This window comes from Myripristis murdjan, chromosome 16, assembly GCF_902150065.1.
Source record: "Myripristis murdjan chromosome 16, fMyrMur1.1, whole genome shotgun sequence".
In the NCBI taxonomy this organism is placed as follows: Eukaryota; Metazoa; Chordata; class Actinopteri; order Holocentriformes; family Holocentridae; genus Myripristis; species Myripristis murdjan.
Window position 1 is genome coordinate 12,100,147 of NC_043995.1, and position 23,399 is coordinate 12,123,545.

General features: G+C 40.9%; 2 protein-coding genes across 4 annotated transcripts; both read left to right on the forward strand.

Moving 5' to 3' along the window:
* Positions 1 to 91: 91 nt before the first annotated feature.
* LOC115373933 (tyrosine-protein phosphatase non-receptor type 2-like) lies at positions 92 to 6,995 on the forward strand. 2 transcript variants are annotated; one of them, XM_030072582.1, is made up of 9 exons: positions 92 to 307; positions 1,849 to 1,939; positions 2,026 to 2,126; positions 2,253 to 2,351; positions 3,588 to 3,725; positions 4,162 to 4,371; positions 4,867 to 5,028; positions 5,418 to 5,626; positions 6,274 to 6,995. In XM_030072582.1, exons 1-9 carry the CDS (start codon positions 251 to 253, stop codon positions 6,461 to 6,463), a joined length of 1,257 nt encoding a protein of 418 aa, XP_029928442.1. In that variant the 5' UTR covers positions 92 to 250; the 3' UTR covers positions 6,464 to 6,995. The 2 variants fall into 2 exon arrangements, with proteins under 2 accessions (XP_029928442.1, XP_029928441.1); XM_030072581.1 differs by having other exon boundaries at positions 94 to 307; positions 5,415 to 5,626.
* A 2,088-nt stretch (positions 6,996 to 9,083) lies between these two features.
* On the forward strand, positions 9,084 to 20,825 carry cep76 (centrosomal protein 76). 2 transcript variants are annotated; one of them, XM_030073268.1, is made up of 14 exons: positions 9,084 to 9,209; positions 9,288 to 9,400; positions 10,128 to 10,283; positions 10,524 to 10,614; positions 10,706 to 10,930; positions 11,654 to 11,839; positions 12,516 to 12,613; positions 13,472 to 13,600; positions 14,002 to 14,193; positions 16,762 to 16,928; positions 17,815 to 17,974; positions 19,006 to 19,179; positions 19,816 to 20,033; positions 20,347 to 20,825. In XM_030073268.1, exons 2-14 carry the CDS (start codon positions 9,338 to 9,340, stop codon positions 20,483 to 20,485), a joined length of 1,998 nt encoding a protein of 665 aa, XP_029929128.1. In that variant the 5' UTR covers positions 9,084 to 9,209; positions 9,288 to 9,337; the 3' UTR covers positions 20,486 to 20,825. The 2 variants fall into 2 exon arrangements, with proteins under 2 accessions (XP_029929128.1, XP_029929129.1); XM_030073269.1 differs by having other exon boundaries at positions 9,147 to 9,185.
* Positions 20,826 to 23,399: the final 2,574 nt, after the last annotated feature.

Here is a 23,399-nt window from a genome sequence, read left to right on the forward strand (position 1 = left end):
AATACAATATAGCCCCAAAGCAAACCACGCGAGAGGTCAAATGTTTTACTTCAGGGTTTGCAAACCTGGCAACCCGAGTCCTCGCAGTGTGCAGTGTGCAGCACTGAGCTTGAGCAGACTCCCCGCAGGGCTCCCCAGGGTTACACACTCTGCTCTGTACATGGCTGTCGGGAGGGAGTAATTTGGTGGACGGCGGTGCTAACACTTTGTGGTCACATAGCGAGTGTCTCGTGGCACCAGTACCAGAAAAATGGAGCAAGAATTTGAGGATATAGATTCATCCGGAAGATGGCAAAACCTTTACAATGTAAGTCGCGACACAGGGCCTCTCATGTGTTTCTATGACGATCTGCTGCTAACTGGCTAGCTACTTTGATAGCTAACGATGGCTAGCCAGCCAGCTTTGCTAACAGTAGTTTTTTTTTTATCCCTTTTGGAGAACTGACTGAAGCAGGTAATGATAGCGGTAATAGTTACACGCACGGTGCCAGATATTTTTTTTCCAAGACTGCAAAAGCTTGGAAAGGTAGCAAACTGCGCTAGCCGACTTCCGTAGCTAGTGAGCTAAAACGTGCAGCACCACAGTCCAGAGCGAGATTAGCATGATGCTGGCTGACGCTAGCAGACGTCAGATGCAGCTTCTGAGAACTCGTCGGGACTTCCAGAGAAAAACGCATGTTTTACCAGCAGCTGTCTAACCAGCGAGAGTCGGGCCAGTAGCGCCCCTTTGAACCCAGCGTCGTGCTTTATATCAGACCTGCTGTGGTTCACGTCTACATACAATCCTGTCACAGTTACTAACCAGTGAATAAGATTTATCTGGGACCTCTTAACGTTGGCGACTACTCTTAACCTGACTTGAGCTCTTACCCATGTCTCTTATTACACAATCAGTTTATGGATTTGGAGCTATTCCACATCCTGTCGGGGCAACCAGACAAATTCTCCTCTCTGCTACCGCCTCGATGCAGCACATGTACCGTTTGAAAAGAAAAGTACTGTAGTTTAAATCAGTCAGGACTTTGAAGCTGCAGTATATACCTCGAGTATGTGACTCTGTAGGACCCTAGCTCTCCTTCTCCTACCTGTGATGCACATGACGAGTTTCGTACTTAGGTTGTTTTCATGTATGTTATGTCATGTGTTTTGTAAAACTGTATCTGCATGTTTTTCAGTTACTTCCAACTTAAATCAGTATTAATGCTTTATTGCAACGTTGCAGTTTTTGATCAGCTAAATACAATAGGCCTACAGCTGGATTGTGCCCCTTAACCTTAGGCTTAAAACCCTCTTTGGCTTCAACTAGGCACAACAAAAAATATGTTTGGTAACAAAAACATAAAACACATGATTGTCTGTGCTGAAGTTGCCAGTGGCTGACTGTTCAAGATGACAGTCACAAACAGGACAGCTGCAGTTACAATGACTGATCTAGTTTTTTGAACTTGAGTAAGTACAAAAGACCTCATAAAACTTTTGCTCTGTCAGTGGCGTTTATGGTGATGGAGTTATATGTTTTGTGTATGTGCATCCTATCATTTGCACTATCCAACATTTCAGGGGCACCCCTGTATCTCACTTGGTAAGAGCGTGTACTACTTGTTAAGGCTGAGTCCTGATCAGTGTCCTGGGTTCAAATTCAACCTCAGGCCATTTTCTGCATGTTCTCTCTCTCTCTCTCTCTCTCTCTCTCTCTCTCTCTCTCCCCTGCCTTTACTGTCTACCTCTCTCTCTGCTGTGACTGTCAAAAAAAAAGCAAACATGCCAAAAAAAAAAAAAAATCTTTTACAAGAAACAGTATCACTTCATGATGCAAGTAACTTCAATTTCTATTGTTGTCTTCAACAGGAAATCCGAAACCAAGCCAGTGAATATCCCTACAAAGTGGCAAAACTTCCAGTGAATCGAAATTTGAACCGATACAGAGATGTCAGCCCATGTGCGTGCTATATCAAATAACATCTATCTTGTATTATTTTTGAATGATAAATTTGGAATCTTAATTCGCTGCTCCTCTGGTTTCAGATGATCACAGTCGGGTAAAACTTGAAAACTCTGAAAATGACTACATCAATGCAAGTTTAGTTGTGGTGGAGGAAGCCCAAAGAGCTTATATTCTATCTCAGGTGAGGTGCTCTTGAGCAATGTAAATCTCTCATTTTAGCAGGCAATATGGGTGTAGATTTTGGAATCAGTGTGTGATTTTTAACATTGAGTGAAATTGCCTCTTTTCCTTTCCTTTGCTTCCACAGGGGCCTTTGAGGAATACCTGTGGTCATTTCTGGCTGATGATCTGGGAGCAGTGTACCAAAGCTGTTATAATGCTCAACAGAGTCATAGAAAAGGGATCAGTGAGTGCACTTTATCATCTACCTTAAATGACAGTGAAATCACACTCATCATGGATCTCTTTTATCTTTCATCTATTGTCAAAGTTTTGGTAGACCTGCCTCATCATCATCATTTTACATCTTGTCCCTTAGTTCTGAATTTCTTGTCTATAATTTGTAACAGATTCAGTAAGTGTGATGCAGCTGGAATAGGTGGAAATGTGACTCTTGTTTTTTTCCTGTGGTGATACCTAAATTGTCTCATATGGGTAAATGCCTTTCATGTAACTAACTGTTGTGGCAGTGGCACCGTCTTCACTACAGCAGCACAGCTCTGTAGTGCTACACCGTCCCTCATTCAGTTATGCACTGAGGTTAAATCTCTTCCCCTTTCTGTTTCTGTAAAACCTCACAATAACTTTATCCTCCAGGTTAAGTGTTGAGATATCTGTTACCTTTTTTGTCTGGATTTACTGGTCTTGTTTGCTGGGATGGAGTTACAGACCTGACAAGGAGTCTGGCCAGTTTTCATTTTTTGTTTCTGTACTCTTGAGCTGTGATGGAGGTCTACGATGGGGGAGAATCTACAGATAGACCCTTTAAATCTGATTATGTCAAATTTAACCCAGTAAAGGACACTTGATCAGGGATCTTTGTGATCAGGTGGATAATATTTGCTCTTAAGAGTTAAGAGAACTTCTAATTTCACTCAGATTGGTACATTGAAGAATATAGCTTTGTACAAAATGCCAACCGTATGGAAACATACAAAAGTGTATATGATTGAATTTCTTTTTATGAGCTAGCTGCGTTGTTTAATTCTGTATCTTCGAACGTTGGCTTTGCTCTGTGGTGTGTTGTGACATGCAAATAATTAGCTTCCCTGGTTTATCTGACACAAGTCTGCTCGTCATTAGGTCTCTCAAACAATCTCAGAAATTGGCTTCTGTGTTGAAAGATTGTGTAAAGCATAAAATTATAAAAGTTGACTTGTTTTATATTATCAGGGTTGAGAGAAGCCTGAAGTTGTTAGTGTGCTACATGGCAGAAACAAGTCAAAGGTTGAATCTGCTGAAATATGTTTTTGAAGGTGTTGTATCCCTTTAATTAAGCTGATAATTATATTTTTGATTTAAAAAAAGATGAATTGCGTTGGTGGATTAAAATCTCTTAAAAATAAAGTCACAGTCTCACAGTACCCAGCGATAGAAAACCTTCTGTTCAGTACATTAAATGCATTAATTCTCTCTTCAACAGGAAAAGTGTGCACAGTACTGGCCCACCACAGAAGAGCAACAGATGTCGTTCACAGACACGGGGTTTGTTGTGAGGCTAGTTTCGGAGGAGGATCAGTCCTATTATATAATCCGAGTGCTAGAACTGCAAAACATAAAGGTGAGAATTCGAGAGACACTAGATGAATATCCGTTTTTCGTTCCTGGAGTAGTTTTCAGAGGTGATATCTTGCAACTGTTGTTATGTAGCTTTTGTCCATTAGTACTTCATGTTGGACTTTGTTTCATTCCTTTTTCTACTTTCTTGCCTCTAGTTGTTATGTTCAGGTCCTGAAAAAGTCATCAGATGTCTTAACTTATATTTTTTTAAACTCTAAGCCATAAATGGTATTGGTTATTGTTAAATTATTCTCATTATCACATATTTCAGGTGTGAAATAGGTCTTTAATTCCAAATGCCATCAAAAACAGTCTTATTTTGCCACTGCTGATTTTTTTCAGTTCCATAATTTAACCACACCAAGACAAATGCCTCAGTCATGAATTCACCTGACAAATAGATATACTGATCAACATCAGTTGTTTTCTTGTTCCAGACAGGGGAGTCCAGGGAGATCTACCACTTTCACTATACCACATGGCCTGACTTTGGTGTCCCAGAATCCCCCGCCTCCTTCCTCAACTTCCTCTTCAAGGTTCGTGAGTCGGGCTCCTTGGGTCAGGAGCACGGGCCCTCTGTGGTGCACTGCAGCGCTGGGATAGGACGCTCAGGGACCTTCTCCTTAGTGGACACCTGCCTCGTCCTGGTGAGAACATGGAGCCCAAATATGACCAAAGACAGCAAATTTGGACAGGGAATGTTGTAGGATGGTTAGGTCGAGAGCAAAGAGAGGAATTCATCCAAGAGGTTTCAGCTTTTGCAAGAGGGTCAGATTGGATGCTGATGTTAGTTTCATGACTTTTTTTTTAGCTGAAGTGAAAACAATGGGTCATGGATATGTGCTCACTTACCATTGTTACATAAACATTGCATTCGAGATGACATTGAATTTATACATTGAAACAGGAAGGGTAAATGTCACTGTGCACTTCCTCTCTCAGGAAACATCTTTTTTTAATATTTCTATGCCTGGAAATATTGAAATTTAAACTGTGCTGTAAGGCTGAGCTTATCAGTCATATTTCCAAACAGATAGATGTTATGGGCCCCAGGTTGAGTAGGTTATCCCGTATTTTGTCAAAATAGACTGAGCCACACATTCTTTTCAGCTGTATTATAAGCATGTTAATCTGTTTTGCAGATGGACAAGAGGAAGGATCCATCCTCAGTGAACATCCAGAAGGTCCTATTGGACATGAGGGAATACCGTATGGGCCTGATCCAGACCCCCGACCAGCTCCGCTTCTCCTACATGGCTGTCATTGAGGGAGCCAGGCTCATCTCAACAGACAACTCGACACAGGTAAAGGTGTCTTTGTTCCTCAAAAGTATTGTTGTGGTGGAAACAAGGTTTAATGTAGCTATTTCGTAATCCACACTACTCCTAGTTCACTGCAACTCTTGAAAATCTTGCCATTGTTGCTTATGTCTATAAAGAAAAATGACCCAGTAGAGAGATAACTTTGGTCACTGAGAGATCCATTGTGAATAAACATTCAAGGATTGAATGGCCAAGCATATTTCACTGGCTGGCCATGCTGTCATAATGTCCAGTTAAGCAGCAGTGTTTTCGTTCTTCTGACAGCAGGAGACAACAGATGTCTTTGTCCAGCACTCTTCTGAGATTCTCTGTCTGTCTCCGTCATGCATTGTGAGAACATGCTCATCCTTGTGTGTTGTCTTCTGTAGCAGAACAAGCGGCGAGTGGTGTTCAGAGATGAGTCAGAGCCAGATCTGCCCCCTCCACCGCCACCACCCAGACCTCACCTCAACGACAACAGGCCCAATGGCCAGCCAGCACCCGGCCCGGAGCCGGAGCCTGCCTCAGGACAAAATTGGTCAACAGGGGAACTGGCCGCCACACGCAGCCAAGACCACAACACGGCAGAGAATGCTGGGCAGTAAGTAGCAGCAGTCTCATTTTTCACACCAGCCCCCAGTGTGTAGAAGTGCACAATAGGTCTAAAATATCCCAGTTGGTTGTGTTGCCTTATGGCAAAATATCTCCATTTCCCTGCCAGTGCAAGGCCTTTGTTCCCGTCTCTGTGCGAACAGCTCAAGACCAGTTCTTTCAAAATGAATGGTTTTGAGGTTCAGCTTGTTGTAGGATATCAGCATCTTCATGACAGAAAAGCCATCAAACACTCATACTCAGCTTCATTTTCCACTTTATCGCTGCAGCTGTTCTGAGATTTTGTCCACACTATTTCCAGTTTTCCAATGTTACAGTAAGCCCTTTGAATAACCATCTGCCTCACTGGTATGGCCTGTAAATCAAAAATATAAAGCCACGAGTTTACTCTAATTTGTTTGCACTGCCATGTTTGACTGCGCCATTTCCATTTGACTTAATTGTTAATATACCTCTGGCTTAAGATAACTATTTGCTCTCAGAGACTTAATCCACCCCCTTTCGTTACTCCCTCTCTATTAGTATGCCTTTTTTATACAGTTTAACTGTTATACTCTGTGACAGTGCGTGTGATTTATCAGCTTTAACAAAAAAAAAAAATTGTTTGCTGACCACTTGTCCTTGCCACTGTTTCAGCTTACGAAAGCGGCACCGTGAGGAGAGGATCGCCAGCACTGCACAGAAGGTGCAGCAGATGAAACAGAGACTGAGCGACTCGGAGAGGAAAAGAGAAAACTGGCAGTACTGGAAGCCTGTTGTGCTCGGTGTAAGTGCCGGGACAGCCCTGGCTGCTGGACTGCTCGTGTGCTGGATGTACTTCCAGTGAAAAACTCTTGGTCACTTAAACTGACTTTTATTTTGCACCAGTACCTGGGATTAGGTACTTCTTTAAGTAGGTTTAGATGGTAATTTGTTCATAACTGGGGGTATTTATTTCTTAAGGTCAAAATGCCAGAGCGCTAGATCAAATGAGTGTGTGTATATTTTTCATGTAAGATCTCAACAAAAATAGTAACATCTCAGGATCTTGGTGCCAGCACGATGATTTTTTGATTTCTTTTTTTTTTTTTTTTTCCCTTTGTCTCTATTGATGAATGTACTGTATCATAACAACGCTTTTGGGGGGTGGGAAGGGGGGGTTGAAAAAAGAAAAAAACTTACTAAAGGTGCAGTACAAAGAAAAAGAATATTCTGACAATTTTATTTTTGCATTCTTTATTTGTAAACGTCAGATGTTTATCGATCATCTGTGGACATGTTCTACATTTTGCATTTCACATGGTGTGTGCTGACTTTTCAACAAGTTGAGACTCCAGAACCTAGAGGTCAACTACAATACAGATTTTTTTTTTCCTGTGTTTCATGCATGTATTTAGAAGTTTTCCAGACCACCTCTCGTTCTTCCATTTGCATCAGCGGGGCATTTCCAATAAGGCCTGATATATTTTTGTGTGACCGGATGCTTCTGGTCTGGCCTCGCTGATGCATTAAACTCTTGCTAGAATGTTAATCGGTTCCTTTATTTTTTTACTATAAAAACACATTTTCATAGCTTTTAGTTCTCATACGGATCAACCAAGTCGTCAGGTCCCTTGTTGCCTAGTGCGTGTATTTACCCACTGGTTGGGTCAATGTGTGTATTTTCAGGTTAATCCCACTGTTGTCCTTGGGGAAAACCAAGCAACGCAAAGCTGTCCATTTCAGTCGTCCTCCCTGGAATGAACTTTCTGTTTGGTCTTTGACACGACCGGCAGCCACAGAGTGATGCTGGTCCCTAGTTTTGCCGTGGGATACCTTTTGTTGTGTGACTGATTCATTTAAAACGTGTGCCCACAGTTTGACTAGATTGGTAGATTGATCGGGACCAATATAATACTAAAGCTACGATCACAGTGCAGTTCACAGGTTTCAGCAGAGCACCTTTCTTTTAAAGTTATGAGACGCTTACGACAAAGTACACAGCACATACACAAGTCCATGTTTATTCATTTGCTGGTTGGGATACTTAACGTGCCTTTCGGTGAGTCATATGGTTCCACAGAAACATGAGCGCTGCGAGGTTTTCCGACCAATATAGCAAAATCAGCTCCATACAGCACTGTGGGCCATCGCTGCACAGACAAGACTACAACATGTTCGGACTGCATTGAGCAACATGCAGGAGGCAGAGATGTGATACAGCTCAACTTATGTCACAGACGACTGAACACCAAATATGTCATTGGCATGTACGAACTCGTGGAGATGAAGTGATTGATTGTTCTGAGACACTGGATGATTACCCCTGTTGGATGTGGCTTCTACTCAGTTCTTATTCGCCCAGAAAAGACTTTTTATTTACCATAGCATTCCATTCCCTTCTTTTCTTTTCTTTTTTTTCAATTCCCCACATAAGATTCAGGGGAGGTTTTGTACACTGCTCTTCTGCAGTGAGAACATGATGGTGTTTAGAAAAGCAAACAAAATATGAATTCCTTCTTAAATAAAATATTTCTTTTTTATAACATAACCTTGTGTGGTTGGATGCTTTTTAACTCGCTCTGTGTTTAGAGAGGCCTGCAGCAAGTCGATCACAGCTCCTCTCCCCTGCTGAGCTCTATTATAGTCAGAATTTTATTTTGACCACGAGTTGAATCAATGCTCTTTCTCCTCTCCTTTATCTGATTAAATTCAAGACAAGCACATTAAGTATACATGTTACCTACATTTTTTTTCATTAGAAAAGATTCTGTTAATATACTTCAGCATAAAAGAAATATAAAAATAAATTACAATGAACAAGAAATAAAATATAGGAAAGAGAGAAAGACAGAACCTTCAGGGCCTTTTAAATAATAGGAGTAAATTTGACATGTGGAAGTAATTTAATAGTTTCTGCTAATTGGTGATTTCTGAGTTTTAAATTTGTAAGAGTTGACAAATAGATTTTGAAATCACAATCTTTAAAAATGTAAAAGGAGGGTAATTTTTTAAGCCAAAATATTTTATGGGTATATTATTTAGCGAAAATAATAATCGAATGAATTATAAATTGAGTCAGTGCTGGCCGAGCTGGACTCCAGGTATTTATTTCCTTTAGGTCAAAATGCAAATCAGTGTGTATAAATTTGGATTCCTGGGTTTGATAATGACAGTAAAAGAAAACTGTCTCTCTTTAATTCCTTGACTTTATAATTGACAGTCCTGCCACTCACAAGTACAAACTCTAAAAACTACAATCCGGTCCTTTACTGACTGTCGCGGATCTCTGACGACAGCCTGGCCACCGATACAACTCCTGACTGAAAAGTGTTTCATCAGTTGAGTCCAAATTTAAAAAAAAAAAAAAAAAAAAAAAAAAAAAAAAAACATTGCTTACAGCCAAATCTGGTAGAGCTGTTGTCATGCTTGACGTGCGTTTTATTTACATGAGGGCTGAGTTGTTCATGTTTCTTTATTGACCGGAAGCGGCAGTCAGGCAGCACGGTGGACGTCTTCCCGCCTGCTTTTCCGCCACAGTTTAAACCTGAGCTGACAGTTGTTTGTGTCAGGACCACAGACTGTACATGGTCAGGACTTTTTCTACCTGTCAGGTGGGATTTTATACGTCAGATACATTCCTGTGACAGTGCTTGGTAAGATAATTCAAACATTGTGTGTGGTTGTTGCAGAAAGCCCACAGGCCTTGTTGCTAACGTAGCTAGCTCCAGTTAGCCTGAGGATGTCTGTGCCTCCAGAGAGAGACTCCGAGCTCAGGCAAATCATTCACAGCCATCTGGTCAAGGTGAGCCGACACTACTTATGCATTTATCTCTCTAGATAGTGACATTTTTAGCTAAATATTGTAGATTAATGTTGGCTAGTTAATGTAACACAGCTACATGCTTTACTGGGTATGGCTAAGTCCAGCATACAGTACAGACGTACAGTACAACACAACAGTCATGGAAAATATATAGATATAACGTTTACTGAATAATGTATGATTTGGTTACTGTGATAGTGTGATGTGGAGAATGAAAAGGTCTGTAACCCAGGACCTGCAGCCACATAAGACAACAACCCCCCTAAATAAACAAAACTCAGTTAAAGTCAATGAATGATTAATCTTTAATTTCTTTCTTCTTAAAAGACCTGGGTTTTGTGTAACTTAAAAACCATTCGACCTATAAATTGCCATGCAGTCAGAAGGTCAGTAAGGGTTTAGTCAACAAAATATGTGCAATATCAGTACAGTATTTTCATGATGTATTAATCCTCGTTCCTTCTCTAGCCAGTGATTCATTTACCATCAGTCGTTATGGTGCAGGGACAAATACCCAGGTAGATGTAATTTACCTTCAATGGCAAATGACCCATCTTAAGATAGTTTGGATTGAATCACAAATGTCTGAGCTGCCAAATGACCATCAAACTGGTTTTCATTTTGTTTAGGTGAAGTAAATAAGAGCATTGCTTTCTGTCAGAAATACAGTTCACCTTACACTGACGTGTTGCTCTTTGGTTGTCAGATGGATATCCACGGGAGGATCCGAGAGGTGCTGGCTGAGACTGTGAAGGACGATCACGGCCCAGGACATCAGACTCTCACTGAGGAAGATTTCCTGCACGCTCTGCAGCGCAGGGGCATCATAGATGACGTGATGAAGGAGCTATACTTTGCCAAGGTTCACCACTACAGGGGCAGGGAATTTTTCAGATGTACATATTTACTGGTCTCTTTGCACTATTGTCAGCATTTGAATACAAAAATAATCCTGGCAGAATTGTCTGAATTCAGGCACTTTGACATAATAATAATAATTCCATTTTATTTGTATATATATGGCTAAACTTGATTGAGTGTCAGTCACTGTAAAATCATCTTCTTACTGCTTTACTTTGGTCATTTTGGTTTGGTTTGCTAGGAAATGCCTACAGATACAGAAAAGGGCTCTCCTCCTCCTTCAAAGCCTGATGCTCACTTTGTTCACAAAGACCTGACGCAGTTGAAGAAAAGTGAGAAAAATCATTTACACTCACATCTTGACCAAGACAGCGGCATTGCCCGCTTTCTTTCACATCAGGTGTCCTTTCTCCTTCCTCTCAGCCAACATTGACCCGACCCGGCGATACCTTTATTTACAAGTGGTCGGTGGTAAGGCTTTCCTGGAGCACCTCCAGGAGCCGGACCCCTTACCTGGCCAGGTGTGCTCTACCTTTACGCTCTTCCTGCACTTCCGCAACCAGAGGTTTCACTCCAAGCCAGTGCCATGTGCCTGTGAGCCGGACCTGCAAGAGGGTTTCCTCTTAGAGATCCATAGAGACCACATCGGTACGTTTTCAATTAAACTGTTTCTTAGTATAAAGGATGTATAAAAATGCAGCATTTTGAGGCAATGTCAAGGCTAAATTGTTGCTAAATCAGTTCTTGTTTTCTTGCATATTATATAATGTATACAATATAACATCATGTATTCCATTTATCAGTCCTGGTTATAGTTGAGGGTAATATAGCCTTCAAAAAAAAAAAAAAAACATTAACATTACTCCAATTAAAGTAAATTTACATTATAAAACACATTAACACTGTTTAAAACATCGGATTTGCTATTTACATTGAATTTTTGGTGCTGTTTGTTGTTGAATCCACTAACATCACTGGGTGATATTTTCAGTGCGCCTGCAGTAAGAAATATAAATTCAAGGATCTAAAACAGAAACGATAGCTGTAATGTTTCACGGTCAGAACAAACACGCAGGGAGAAATCCAGCATAGAAGAGGGAGAGCTCACTTCTTTCTCCCATTAAGCTTCATCATAACTGCAGCAGCTCGCTGGGTGCACTGAGTTTGGTGATTTTTACCAACAGGAGAACGGAATTACACCCTAAAATGACAAAACATCACTACAAACACTGTAAGTCACCACCTGTTTTCAACCGTGTTAATGTGTTGTTATACGTTTACAGACAGAGAGTGAAAAAATGGCCGTTTATTTCTGTGAAAATGTTGCAGATTATTACTTAAACCTGATTCTGAACACTTCTGGTCTTGCAGGAGAGGGCAGTAAAATGGCAGATGCCACCACCATGCTGTCTATCTGCGACCCGGTTCACTTGGTGCTGATCAAGACGGACACCTCCAATGAGACGACGCTGGTCTCCTCCTACTTCCTGGACTGGAGGACCGTCCTCAGCTCGCCCAACAGGAAGACCTGTGTGGCTGTGGAGTTGATGGGAGTTGGTGAGGAAGTGTGACTCTACTACAGCTGAACAGAGGAGTGGTTGTCTTTCACATTGCTTTTAATTTTATTGTTAAATTACTATTTGTTAAAAGGTAGTTCTTTTTTTGAGCAAAGATCTAAGATTACAAGATGTAGGTCATGGTAGTTATAGCGAATATCCATACACTTTGTTGCATCTATTGTAGCCCTTGTAATGTCCATACAGCCTGAGGCTATCAGTTATACCAATATTGATTTATAACAGTCTCTAAAGATCACTTATATCACCATCTGAACCAACTGCATCATCTGATCACCACGGCTTATGTAATTTAAATGATTCAATCTCACAGCTTATCTGCTTGATCACAAGTTAACATTTTGTAGGTTAATTTGTAGAAATAATTCTTAAACATACTGTACATTACTAAGAATTACACACTGGATTAAAAACAGCCTGCATTGTGAAATCTATTCCAGCATCTACTATCCATCATGCACATAACCAATCGTTGATCTTTCAGAAATTCAAAATAGCCAGTAAATACACCAAACACACAAAACATGTTTAATGTAGTTAGTTCAGTAAATGGTGGAAATGCAACATATGTGCATATGTGTACCATTTGCCAGTTTGTTTCATGGCAACAGCAATCAGTTATAGTGTGTGTGTGTGTGCGTGTGTGTTTTCACCAGGAAGTGAATGTAAAGTGCCAGCTGGTGTTCTGAATGTCAGTCTGGAGCTCTACCCGCCTCTGACAGAGACTCTGAGCTCCGACATCATCACCACACAGGTCAGGACACTGGAGTCTTTGGTCAAGCTCATTCTCCTCATTTGCTTGCTTAATTATTAATTAATGGACTGACTTACTGTTAGCAAATGAATTTAGGAATGACTTCATGAATCCATTAGCAAAATTCCTCTGACACTGTAAGATTCAAGTCTCTTCAAACTTAGACGTCTCATTAATGAGTTTTTGCTCTTTAGTATAGTTTTTTTTCTCATTTATTGAATTACTCCTAATTTGATTTCAGTAGTGCTGCTGTGATTCAAACCTCTGTTTTAATGAACACGTGCCTTCAGTGCCCCCCCCCCCCCCCCCCCCCCCCCCCCCCCCCCGCCCCCAACATTTTTTAAAAAATTGATTCTGTCAAATAAATGTTAGTCTGGAATGCTGAACAAGTAGAATTTATACAGATGAGTACAGACCAGAGCCAAAAGCAAGTATAACTGATACCATTTTCACACCAACAACCAGTGTTGGTGTAAAAGGGATGTCACTCCCATGTTAAAGCCATTTTCAGGCCAAATCTTTCTCTTCTACTTGGTCGTTGAAGGACTTTTACTAACTTGACCTCAGCGTTACCTCTGATGAAAATATAAGGAAATGAAAGAAGGAAAAAAAAAAAAAACATTTGCCGCCACCTGCTCCACTGTCACCGGACACGGGTCAGCATTTTTTCAGCAGTGTTCAACACTGGAAGTTTGAGAGCTTGGTGTAGCTGCACATATCTGTCTTTTAACTTTCAAGCTACTTTATTTGTTAGCACCTGTTCATGATTATGATTGATTGTGATTATAACGATTATTAGGGGTAGTTAGATCAGAAATTGTGTTTAGTAATTGATGTCCCTGAACATTTCCCATCCAGCAATCACTGGAACGGCAGAAGACCGCAGAGAAGGAGAGGCTGTTCCTGGTTTATGCCAAGCAGTGGTGGAGGGAGTTCCTTGAGATCCGACCCTCTCACCAATCCAAAATGGTCAAGATCTTTGCACAGGTTGATGCTCTTTTTTTTGTTTCTGGTGCGTTGCATGTGGAAAGAAAGGACAGGAACACAAGTGATCACTGTATCGTATATTTGTGCTTAATTTGTTTTTCTAACCCCAATTAAAACAGCAAGTTTTGAACATTTCTGACTTGCTCTTATTTACAACAAAACCTAAAGAAAGAATAGCACGCTAGTTATCACTGGGAGTCAGTCATAACAGCTGTATTCTTTTGCTATTGGCCACTGAAACAAGTTAATTGCTTTAGTGTGTTTTGTTTTTGTGGATGAGGACCTTCCAAGCCACTTTAGGGATTTCAGAACCACCAACTTTTTCTTTGGCGCCCTTAGATTCATATGTCACTCCACACTGCCTCCCTTCTCCTCTGGGTGTTAATCTGTGTGATCTGCAGGATGAGAATGGTGTGAACAGACCGGTGTGCTCGTACGTGCGTGTCTTGCGGGCAGGCCGGCTCCTGGAGAGTCCTCGGCAGGCCGCTCGCTTCGTCAGCCTGCTGGCCCATGAAAAGGCCCCTGTGGTTGGAGGAGGAGGAGGCAAGCAGGAGCAGTGGTGCACTCTGATGGCTTTCCTGTGCAGAGGCAAGGTAAGGAGAAATTCCTGGCTAAAGAAACACTCGACAATTAAAGCAACAACACCGAAGGACTCATTTTTCTCTGAGGCCTGTGCACTTACTTGACTGCTTAATCCCCCAAAGACACAGACGTAAGGCCCGAGGATAAAAGCAGGGCACATTTCCACCCCTCCCCGGTTAAGTGGCTGTGGTTGAAGTGGTGCACAGTCCAGGATTTCCTCTCCAGGGGAATCAGTTAAAAGTGTGTAGAGCCAGAGTCTCTATTAAAGTGCTGAAGTTAGCAGTTAATCCATGGTGAAAAAATCTTCCACATACTCAGAGCGATACAACTTACATGGATTTAATTTACATAATAAATATCAGTTGCACGGATCTACATGCACAAGAGTGGTTTCTTTTATGTGGAATTGTAACAAAAAGCACATTTGAATTATGGTAAATAACAAAGAGAGAAGTTTCAGCAGGTGTTAGCTTTATTATTGTCTTATTTGTGCCGTAATGTGCGAGGCATGCATCCATACATCCACAGCTTGGATGATGGAACGATGTGGTAAATGGTGTGTGTGTGTGTGTGTGTGTGTGTGTGTGTGTGTGTGTGTGTGTGTGTGTTTTTGTTTTTTTTTTCCCCTAAGGCTGATATCTAATATCCTCCCCCCATGTACTGCTTGAAAAAAAAGTCACAAAAATGCCAATTTCAGGTAAAAATACTTTTCTGACTGATATTTATTTTTAAAGCCAGTACCAATAGCCTGTCAATATATTGGTCGATCCCTAATTAATAATCTATGTACATTTATAATGGCACTATTTCTATCTGGTACCACTACTATAGTTAAAAATATTGCAAATACAAATTGTAGTGCTGTTATTATTTAATTAGTATAACTAGTGATGTAGTTGTCAGTGAAAAGGTGGGTAAAATGTGGCTTTCATGTTTATAAGTTAAGCAACCATCAACAAAAAAAAACTTATTATTAGAAGTAGTAGCAGTTCAAGGTATTAGTATTTATTTGTTTTGTTTTGTTTTATTTTATTTTCCGATTTTTTTCAGATCATATTTCCTTTTAAACGCCTCATCCTCAGAACTTGCATCAGTTTAGCATGATGTGTTCTACAAATTAATGTCATAAAGATTTATATCAACTTACAAAGTCAGTAAACTCTAATCGGAAAATGAGAAGGCAAGTGAACTAAGTTTAGCCCGGTTTACCCTCCACTACATTTCTGAGTACTGCTGATTGTGTCATTTCTAAGAAGAGGTATTTGTGCAGAGTTGACTGACTGATGCATTTTCATCTGTGGACTAGATAGTGAATTTCCCAGACCACCACAGGATAAATGTTCTCTGCGTCTCTTCCACCTCCTCTGTGCATGGCTGGCAGACAGACACAACGCAACACAGCTCTCACAAAGTGGCCCTTGTCAGCTGTGATTTATGAGTTTCATTCCAGGGAAAATTAATTTAGCCTCGTCAGTCCCCAGCCTGTTCCGTTGCTGCCATCCATATTAGCACTTCTGGGTAACATCTATCATTCTGACTTCCCCGTAGCCTGAGCCAGCACGCAGCCGCAGCAGCTCCAGTCCCCAGCTTAACCCAGGCCTCTTTACTGGAAAAGTTGCACGACTACAATAAGAGTTGCTTACAGTCATGGACAATTTGACAACAGCAAATCCTGTTTCCTTTCCAGCAGACCTTTCTCGTGCATGTTCAACCCTTTGATAAAGGGTATGAGTGCAGTGAGAAGAGGATGTTGTATTATTTCTGTTTAAGCAGAGTGGTGTATTGACACAAGGAATTTACGCTAAGTAAATTTCTTGTCTCAGACTGGTGGTGAATGAAAAAGGCAGCACAATTGTCTTGGCACAGTGGTGCAGTTGTTGTCCTTAAAGTTTTTAAAACCTCTTTGAAATGGGCAGAAAAGAGAAGAGAGACTAAGTAATTAGGGCTGGCCAATATATAATGATAGGTTGATATCATGATCCAAGATGAGATATCGTCTGGGATTTTGGATATTGTGATATGCTACAGGTGCATCTCAAAAAAATTGAATATCATGGAAAAGTTCATTTTTTTCTGCAATTTAGTTTAAAAAAAGTGCAACTTTCATACATTTTAGATTTATTATACATAAAGTGAAATATTTCAAGCCTTTTTTTGTTTTGAAACCGTGTCACTAACCATAAAATATTTTTATTATGGTTGATTTTAAAACTTGTAACTGTTAATGATTTCCTTGAGTTTGTCCACTGACTGAGGTCACATCTATACTTTTACATCTATTTTTGTCTCCACAGGGATTAAATTTTTACAGCATTCAGGGGAATGGAGTGGAGAGGGACTGTAAATATGAGATTAAGTCAGATGGCACACACATCAGAGTACAAGCTTAGCATTTTGTGATTTTAAAAAAGAAAAAGGTGTTCTGGTCTCATCAGGGTTAAAAGAATTAGATAGTATAGTAAATAATAAACCAACATGATGTTGACATCGCAATATTTGATGGGGTCGCTTCAAGTAGAATTCAAACACTTGTGTTTGCACTGTGTGTGTGTGTGTGTGTGTGTGTGTGTTGGCTCCAGGGTGACTGTGAGGATCATGCCACCCTGCTGTGCAGCCTCCTGCTGGGCTTTGGCCTGGACGCATACGTGTGTGTGGGCACCAAGGCTAAGGGTGGCCCACACACCTGGGTCATGACCCGCGGCACAGATGGTAGCATCACCTTCTGGGAGAGCCTGACAGCGCACAGGTCAGTTTATTTATTCATTTATTTATTTATTTTAAGTGCACTTCTCTTCTATGCCAGTATGATAGGAGATGGGCACCTGATTATCCAGTGACTCACCACCCTCTCTCCCCTCCAACATCCAAGCATGGATTCTTTGAAACAGCACAAGGGATACTTAAATCAGATTTGAATTATTAGGAAAGGCTGTCATTAATGTTTATGTCACTGATGCTTTCAGCACGGAAGAGGAATTAGAAGAGTCATATTTCAAATAGAGATGTGAGTGTTTCATGTTTGAGGAAACTTTCTTTAAGCACGACCCCCAAAACTTTGCCTTTTGAGTTTTCTCTTGCTCTTCTCCAGTGGTTATGTTTTTTTATCCAGTGAGTTATTTAGTTAGTCTGCACTCTCCAAGTGCCTTCTAGGTTTTTAAGGGTCTTTTCATCCTGTAATACATTAGAGCTTTTGTCCCAACCTTTGGAGCTGAGCATTTTCCAAGAAAATGTTTTGTCATGGTCTTTAGCTGATTAGATGTTTGGTTTTAGTGCTGTGATCTGGTTTGAATTCCTAAAAATGCTTATTTCCTGGAAACTACATAAAACATCTCATTAACTTGAACTCAGTTCCTTGAACAGTTTTCCCACATCAGGCTATAGACTACATGCTTTATGAACAAACCTCATGGCCTGTATTTTATGGCTACATGAAAAAACTGTGGTCGACATCGGTTGACTGACTCTTTGAGATATTCCATACAGTCATGAGATATAATGTTCATAATCTGCAAAAAGGCTACTTTTGATGGCTATTAGTTTGTGTGTACATTTTGCAAACTTTTTAGACCCTGTTTGTGGTTGGTAGTGTGACTAGTGACTAAGTGGGTTTGTTTTCCCATGCTTGTCATCAGGTACCTGCACCAGGCCATAGATCCAGACGCCCCGCCCCTGGCACCCCAGCCCAAACCGTCCTCCCCCTACCGCACTGTTGGCTGCGTCTTCAACCACCAGACCTTCCTGGCCAACTGCCAGCCCTCTGACGCTGTGGAGCTCTGTGTCTTTGACTTCCAGGTAAGAGATGTGTCACCTCACTGTTTCCTCCCACTAAGGAATAGGTGAGGCAGGAACTGCCAATTTCATTTGTATTTGTTTCAGCTGAGAGTTTTAGTCTGGCATCATCTCCACGCTTGCAGAATAACCATCATCTTTTAGATCATTTCTCAAGTCATATCTCTTGAGGTTCCTTCTTGTCATTACTCATTTTTGTTAAGATGTTTTTCGCTTTTATTTTTTATCAATAGCATTTGTATATACATGTGTGTGCGTGTGTGCGTGTGCGCGTGCGTGTGCGCGTGCGCATGTGTGTGTGTGTGTGTGTGTGTGTGTGCCAAACTTACCCAACCATGCCTTTATGGAGCTTGCTTTGTGCACCGACGCTCAAAGCTTCTGGATTTTATAGACTGTGGCAAGGGGACTGGATGAAACACCTTAATACAATGACAGTAGGTGTGTCCCAAGTACAGTGTACAGTGTGTAAGTGGCGCCACCAACAGTGATGTGCCTCATCACATTTGTTTAATTTCCACACATTTAGTTAATTATGTTAATATCAACTGTCAGGCAGGTGGAATTTGCTTTGTTGTAGGTCGATAGTTTAATTTATACTGTATATAATTTTGGTTATACTGCAGATGAAGGACTAATCAACTTCTTTTTAAGCCCCAACTGAGTGGCAACAACCAAGAGGTTGGAGAAAGGACCTTGTGACCCGAGGGTTGTCAGTTTGCTATCTCAGACCAGCTCAGAAACTGTAGGTGAACATGAATGAGTACATAAATTATAAACAACTGTTGCTGAGTTGGCCTTGAGCAAATGAACACCCATGTGCTCCAGTGGAGCTGCTCAGTGGCCAACAATAGAACGAGTTTTCATACTGGGCAGCTCCCTGTGTGGATGCATTGAACTGGGTGAGGCAGAGCGTTTGAAAAGTGCAGTCGTGGTTAGTTGACTTTCCTTGGATAACAGTTTCATAAACATTACTCTAGATAACAGTGTCAGCTGAATGGCTATATTGTAAATAATTTCTTGGCCCTTCCCTTTAGAATCAGTCTCGGTGGAAGGCAATGAGCGAGGAGGCTCTGAAGTCGGTCTGCGCCCCAGGCTCCACCACCTCCCTGCCCCCTCTGCCTCCGCTCTGCGCCCCCTCTCTGGAGCCCGCTGCTGCTAGCAACCAGCTGGAGCTGGAGATGCGCTTCCTGGTGTCTGAGCACAGGAAGGTAAAGCACAAGCTGCAGGTTTGAGAGTTTTTTGATTATGTTTCGCTCAGCTACAAACTATGCTGAGAAATAAAGCTGCTGATGTTCAGTGCAACTGAGTCACAGTTTAAATTGGTCCTCTGTTGGCCAAATATCCACCTTTTTATGTTTAGAATTAATATATAGGTCCTAAACTTTCCCTTTTTAAATGAGATTAATTTCACATAAAAACATAATCCAAAACTGCATTACAAGTTGAAAACTACAGGGGTAAGCAGCTCATATTTTACCTAAATCAAAACTATTTTCTAAAGTACACTGTTTTTAGAGTATAATCCATTTATAATTTGAATTTACATAATATTTGAATTGGTTAATATAGTTATAACCATATTGTCTGAATGCCCTATGACTGACCTGTAATTTAGTGTGACTGAGTTATACTTTTATTCACAACTGTGTGTCCCTCCTCTGAAACTATGGACATCTACAGAGTAGAGACTATCTACCATAAAGGTGCCTCATGTTTTTTACCTCGGGACCTAAATGACTAATTCAGTCTCTGTGTCTGGGACCCAGTTAGTTTGGTGTCGTGTCTCTATGGGTAATTTAAGAAATGGAGATCTGCATTGCGGGCCCTGTGGTCTCCTTCTCCAGGACATGGAGCTGACCACAGTTTGGGACGACCACCTGTCCTACCTGCTGTCCTCAGCCTTGTCAGCCTATGAGCTTGAGCGCTGCACCGGCGTCTCCTGTGGCAACGAGGAGTTCCAGGATGCGGTAAGGAGGGCAGTGCCAGATGGACACACCTTTAAAGGCTTCCCCATCCACTTCCTGCACCGCAACGCTCGCAGAGCCTTCACTACCTGCCTCAGGTGAGGGGGGGAAACAAAGTTAACAACTTCTGAGTGGGATATTTCAGGACGCATCACAACACAGACATTGTCCTCCCTGTAGAGGGGGCAAGAGGAGAGAGAATTTCCATTTGCCATGGTTACATGAGTACACATCACTGAGGTTGTCTGAGGTTTACTGTTGACAAAATGCTTTTAAGTGAGAAGGAAACCACCTAGACTTGTTTGAGCTTTAAATTGCACACTTTAATGTTTTATTAGACTGAATTTTGTTTTTATTTTTACCTTTACATCACTTTTTATTATTTGCTATGTATTTGTTGTGTTTGTGTAGGTCGCCATTCTGTGAGGAGATTGTCTGTTGTCGTGGCGACCATGTGAGGCTGGCGGTCCGTGTTCGGGTGTTTCCCTATCCAGAGAACGCCTGTGCCGTCTGGATCATGTTTGCCTGTAAATACCGCTCGGTGCTCTGATTAATGGACAGACTTTATATTGAGGCTCGAAGCTGTGAGTTGGGACTGAAAGGGTCACAGGCCTGTTTCATGTGGATCTTTAAGTATGATGTCGTTGACAAGCCCTGGACATGAGATGAGACTGGATTAAAAAAGGCACTTGGTTACATCAGTGACTAATCTGTTCCAGCAGAGTGGCTGGTTAAGCCCAGGGCATTCAAAAAGACACATTTCTGACTGTTATCCCAATTCTGTGATCTGCCTGCTTTTTTAAAAGTGCAGCATACTCAATTGTACAGAGAACACATTGTATTTTTATATGTATTTATTTAAATAAATGAATTAAATGATTTGGTTTGTAGTTGAATGGAGTTTACTGAAATATTTTAGAATCACTAATTTATGCTTTATTTGTCCTAAAAACTAATTCAAATCAGATTCTTTTTTTTTCTTTTTTTTTTTTTGTCATTTTGATGAGTTAGATCTGAATTGCTGATAGGGAGTACAAATGATGTCAAAACATGAAAGACATTTCACATTCATTTGTAATACATTTACACAGCACTAGATGGCGTATTAAGCTAAATATTTGCATGCTGAATGCAGCTGCAGCTCTCTTCCTCACCGGCTTCATGGATACAGTAGACCTGCATGTATAAAGCTGTTCAGAGCATCACATGAATCCGCTAACATGATACAGCCACTGGAGGAAATCTGCTCTCACATTAGCACGCATGTTGTTTGACACAGAAAAGGGTTGTAAATACTCCATCAAGAAGGAAAAATATAGCTGTAGGATGAATCTTAAAAACTGCAAGATTTTTTTCAAAACCTGAATTGCATCCTGTGGTTAAGATGTCACTATGTTCCACAATCGTTCGGATGTTTTTTCCTTTTCAGTGCCGCAGGACAAGCCACAGCGAAGTCATTTTTCTGGCTTCAGAGCCACAGGAACCCCATAGGTGAAAGTTGACTTCTAAATTGAGACTGATTGATTGCAAAAATTGCAGAGAGGATGAAGTGACAGCCGCTCGGCTGGATGAATTATTGTGCAGTTAGGAAAAGTCAACGCAGAAAAGTTTTGCCCCTGATTGAAGTGCTCTTATTAATTGACACACACAGTCGTTTTTTATGGAGTGCTGTGCTCTGCTCCTTTGTTTTCCTCCGCTTGCCACATTGTGCTGTGCTGTTTTTGAGTTCTGGGGAATCGTTGACACATCAGCCCAAACTTTGACAAGAAGCCTGTGAGGATGGCCAATTAATTCGATTTTTCCGGGAGCTAATTTGCAATTCTGCGTTTGCCCCAGAGTTGTTGAACATGAGGATCGGGGGGGAAGGGAGGGTTGAAAGAGCGAAAGAGAGAGCTAATGAATAATTCTTCCCTTTTTCAGAAAAGCACTCTTCCCGCTCTCTCTCTCACACACACACAAACACACACACACACACACACACACAAGCACTTCCGTTCTCATTACTGTAGACCACAGGAAGAGTGTACGGCAGAGGAAGTGTTTGATGCTGGGAACTCAGGTATTTTTTTTTTCAGCCCTTATTAAACAGCAGCGCTCAGGTGTAATTGACTAATGGGTCCTGTGGGACAGGTGCTGCTGTACAAAACAGAGCAAGAGAGGATGCTGGTTCCTCACAAGAGAGGGGATAACAAACCCATCACTCACACCTTTCCCCTCTCAACCCTGCTTGTCTCAGCAGTGCTGCTGGCATGTAGTATTAGCGCTCAGGTGTGAGGTGGAGACATTTCAAAGTTGTGGAAAACTTTTTGTTTTCTTTTTTGTTAGTACTAGCTTTAATACCTAGTCACATGTTTATTCTGACAAAGTGTAGGATTTGAACTTTTCTCAACAAGCAAAACACAACATGACTACTTGGATCATCTTCATCTTTATTGTGAAATGACTAATAGACCATTTTCACAGCTTATTATAAAAAAAAAAAAAAAACATTTTTGAGTAATTACCTGCTTTTAGGCAGAATTGAACTGAATATAAATAGACAGAACATATAGGTGAAAATTATGTTTAAGTTCAGCCCACCGCATTGATTTGAATGAATGCACACACCTGTTCTTCACACATGTAATTGTCTTCCTCTTGTGAGGTTGCCGTAACCTGATAATGAGTGTTTTCTAATCTGAGGCGGTTCACATCAATAACCACATTATCAATTGTTATAATGGTGTTGATTGGGAGAAATATATTGTAGCTTGCAGCCATCTTTAGCATATTCCTGCAGTGTGCTTGTTTATTATGCCTTGCAGTCAAAACTGAATTTTCACTGCATTCATTAAACACCGGTGGGCCACCTATACAAGGAAAATTGTGAAATAGTTTAAAAAAAAAAAAAAAACTGAATGTTTAGTATGTTTTAAGACTGCTGTTTGTAATTAGCACCTTTATTACACTAAATGTATTTGTGTGTGTATGTGTGTACATGCAGTGACACATTATATGAAAATTAGTTATATTAAGGAGATTAGGAGAACATGAGATGGTGATGTGGCCTCAGACTGGAGAGGGAATTTCTCATCTCAGGCAAATATAATTAGCACATTAAAATTGTGCGCGTGAGAAAAAGGACACTATCATATTCCAAAACACTTTTCAATTAAAATAGAAGTGAAGTTGTTTTGCTAAGTTTTATTCCTTTTACTGGATTACACTCAGCTCAGTATGTAGCTGCCATCAGTTCACCAGACAATACACAACCTGCACTGGCAATGCTGGCCAGTAGATATTTAGTCCTTAAGGCTTCAAGCTTTACTTTAAAGTTATGTGCCAAGGCTCTTTGGCTGCCATTTATGACAATCAGCACAATTTCAGCTGTTATTTGTTGCACATTTGCTCTTTACTGCCCAATTCTGCAGATTTATTGCCATTTGCAAATCCCTGTCTTTGGCCTCAGGCTTCAGAAAAAGAAA

Bases quoted from the DNA above. Each gene is read 5' to 3' on its own strand.
- LOC115373933 (XM_030072581.1), top strand. From the start codon at position 251: ATGGAGCAAGAATTTGAGGATATAGATTCATCCGGAAGATGGCAAAAC. The intron at 308-1,848 runs GTAAGTCGCGAC...TGTCTTCAACAG, and splicing joins GATGGCAAAACCTTTACAAT to GAAATCCGAAACCAAGCCAG. The intron at 1,940-2,025 runs GTGCGTGCTATA...CTCTGGTTTCAG, and splicing joins ATACAGAGATGTCAGCCCAT to ATGATCACAGTCGGGTAAAA.
- cep76 (XM_030073268.1), top strand. From the start codon at position 9,338: ATGTCTGTGCCTCCAGAGAGAGACTCCGAGCTCAGGCAAATCATTCAC. The intron at 10,615-10,705 runs GTGAGAAAAATC...CCTTCCTCTCAG, and splicing joins CCTGACGCAGTTGAAGAAAA to CCAACATTGACCCGACCCGG. The intron at 13,601-14,001 runs GTTGATGCTCTT...TGTGATCTGCAG, and splicing joins TGGTCAAGATCTTTGCACAG to GATGAGAATGGTGTGAACAG.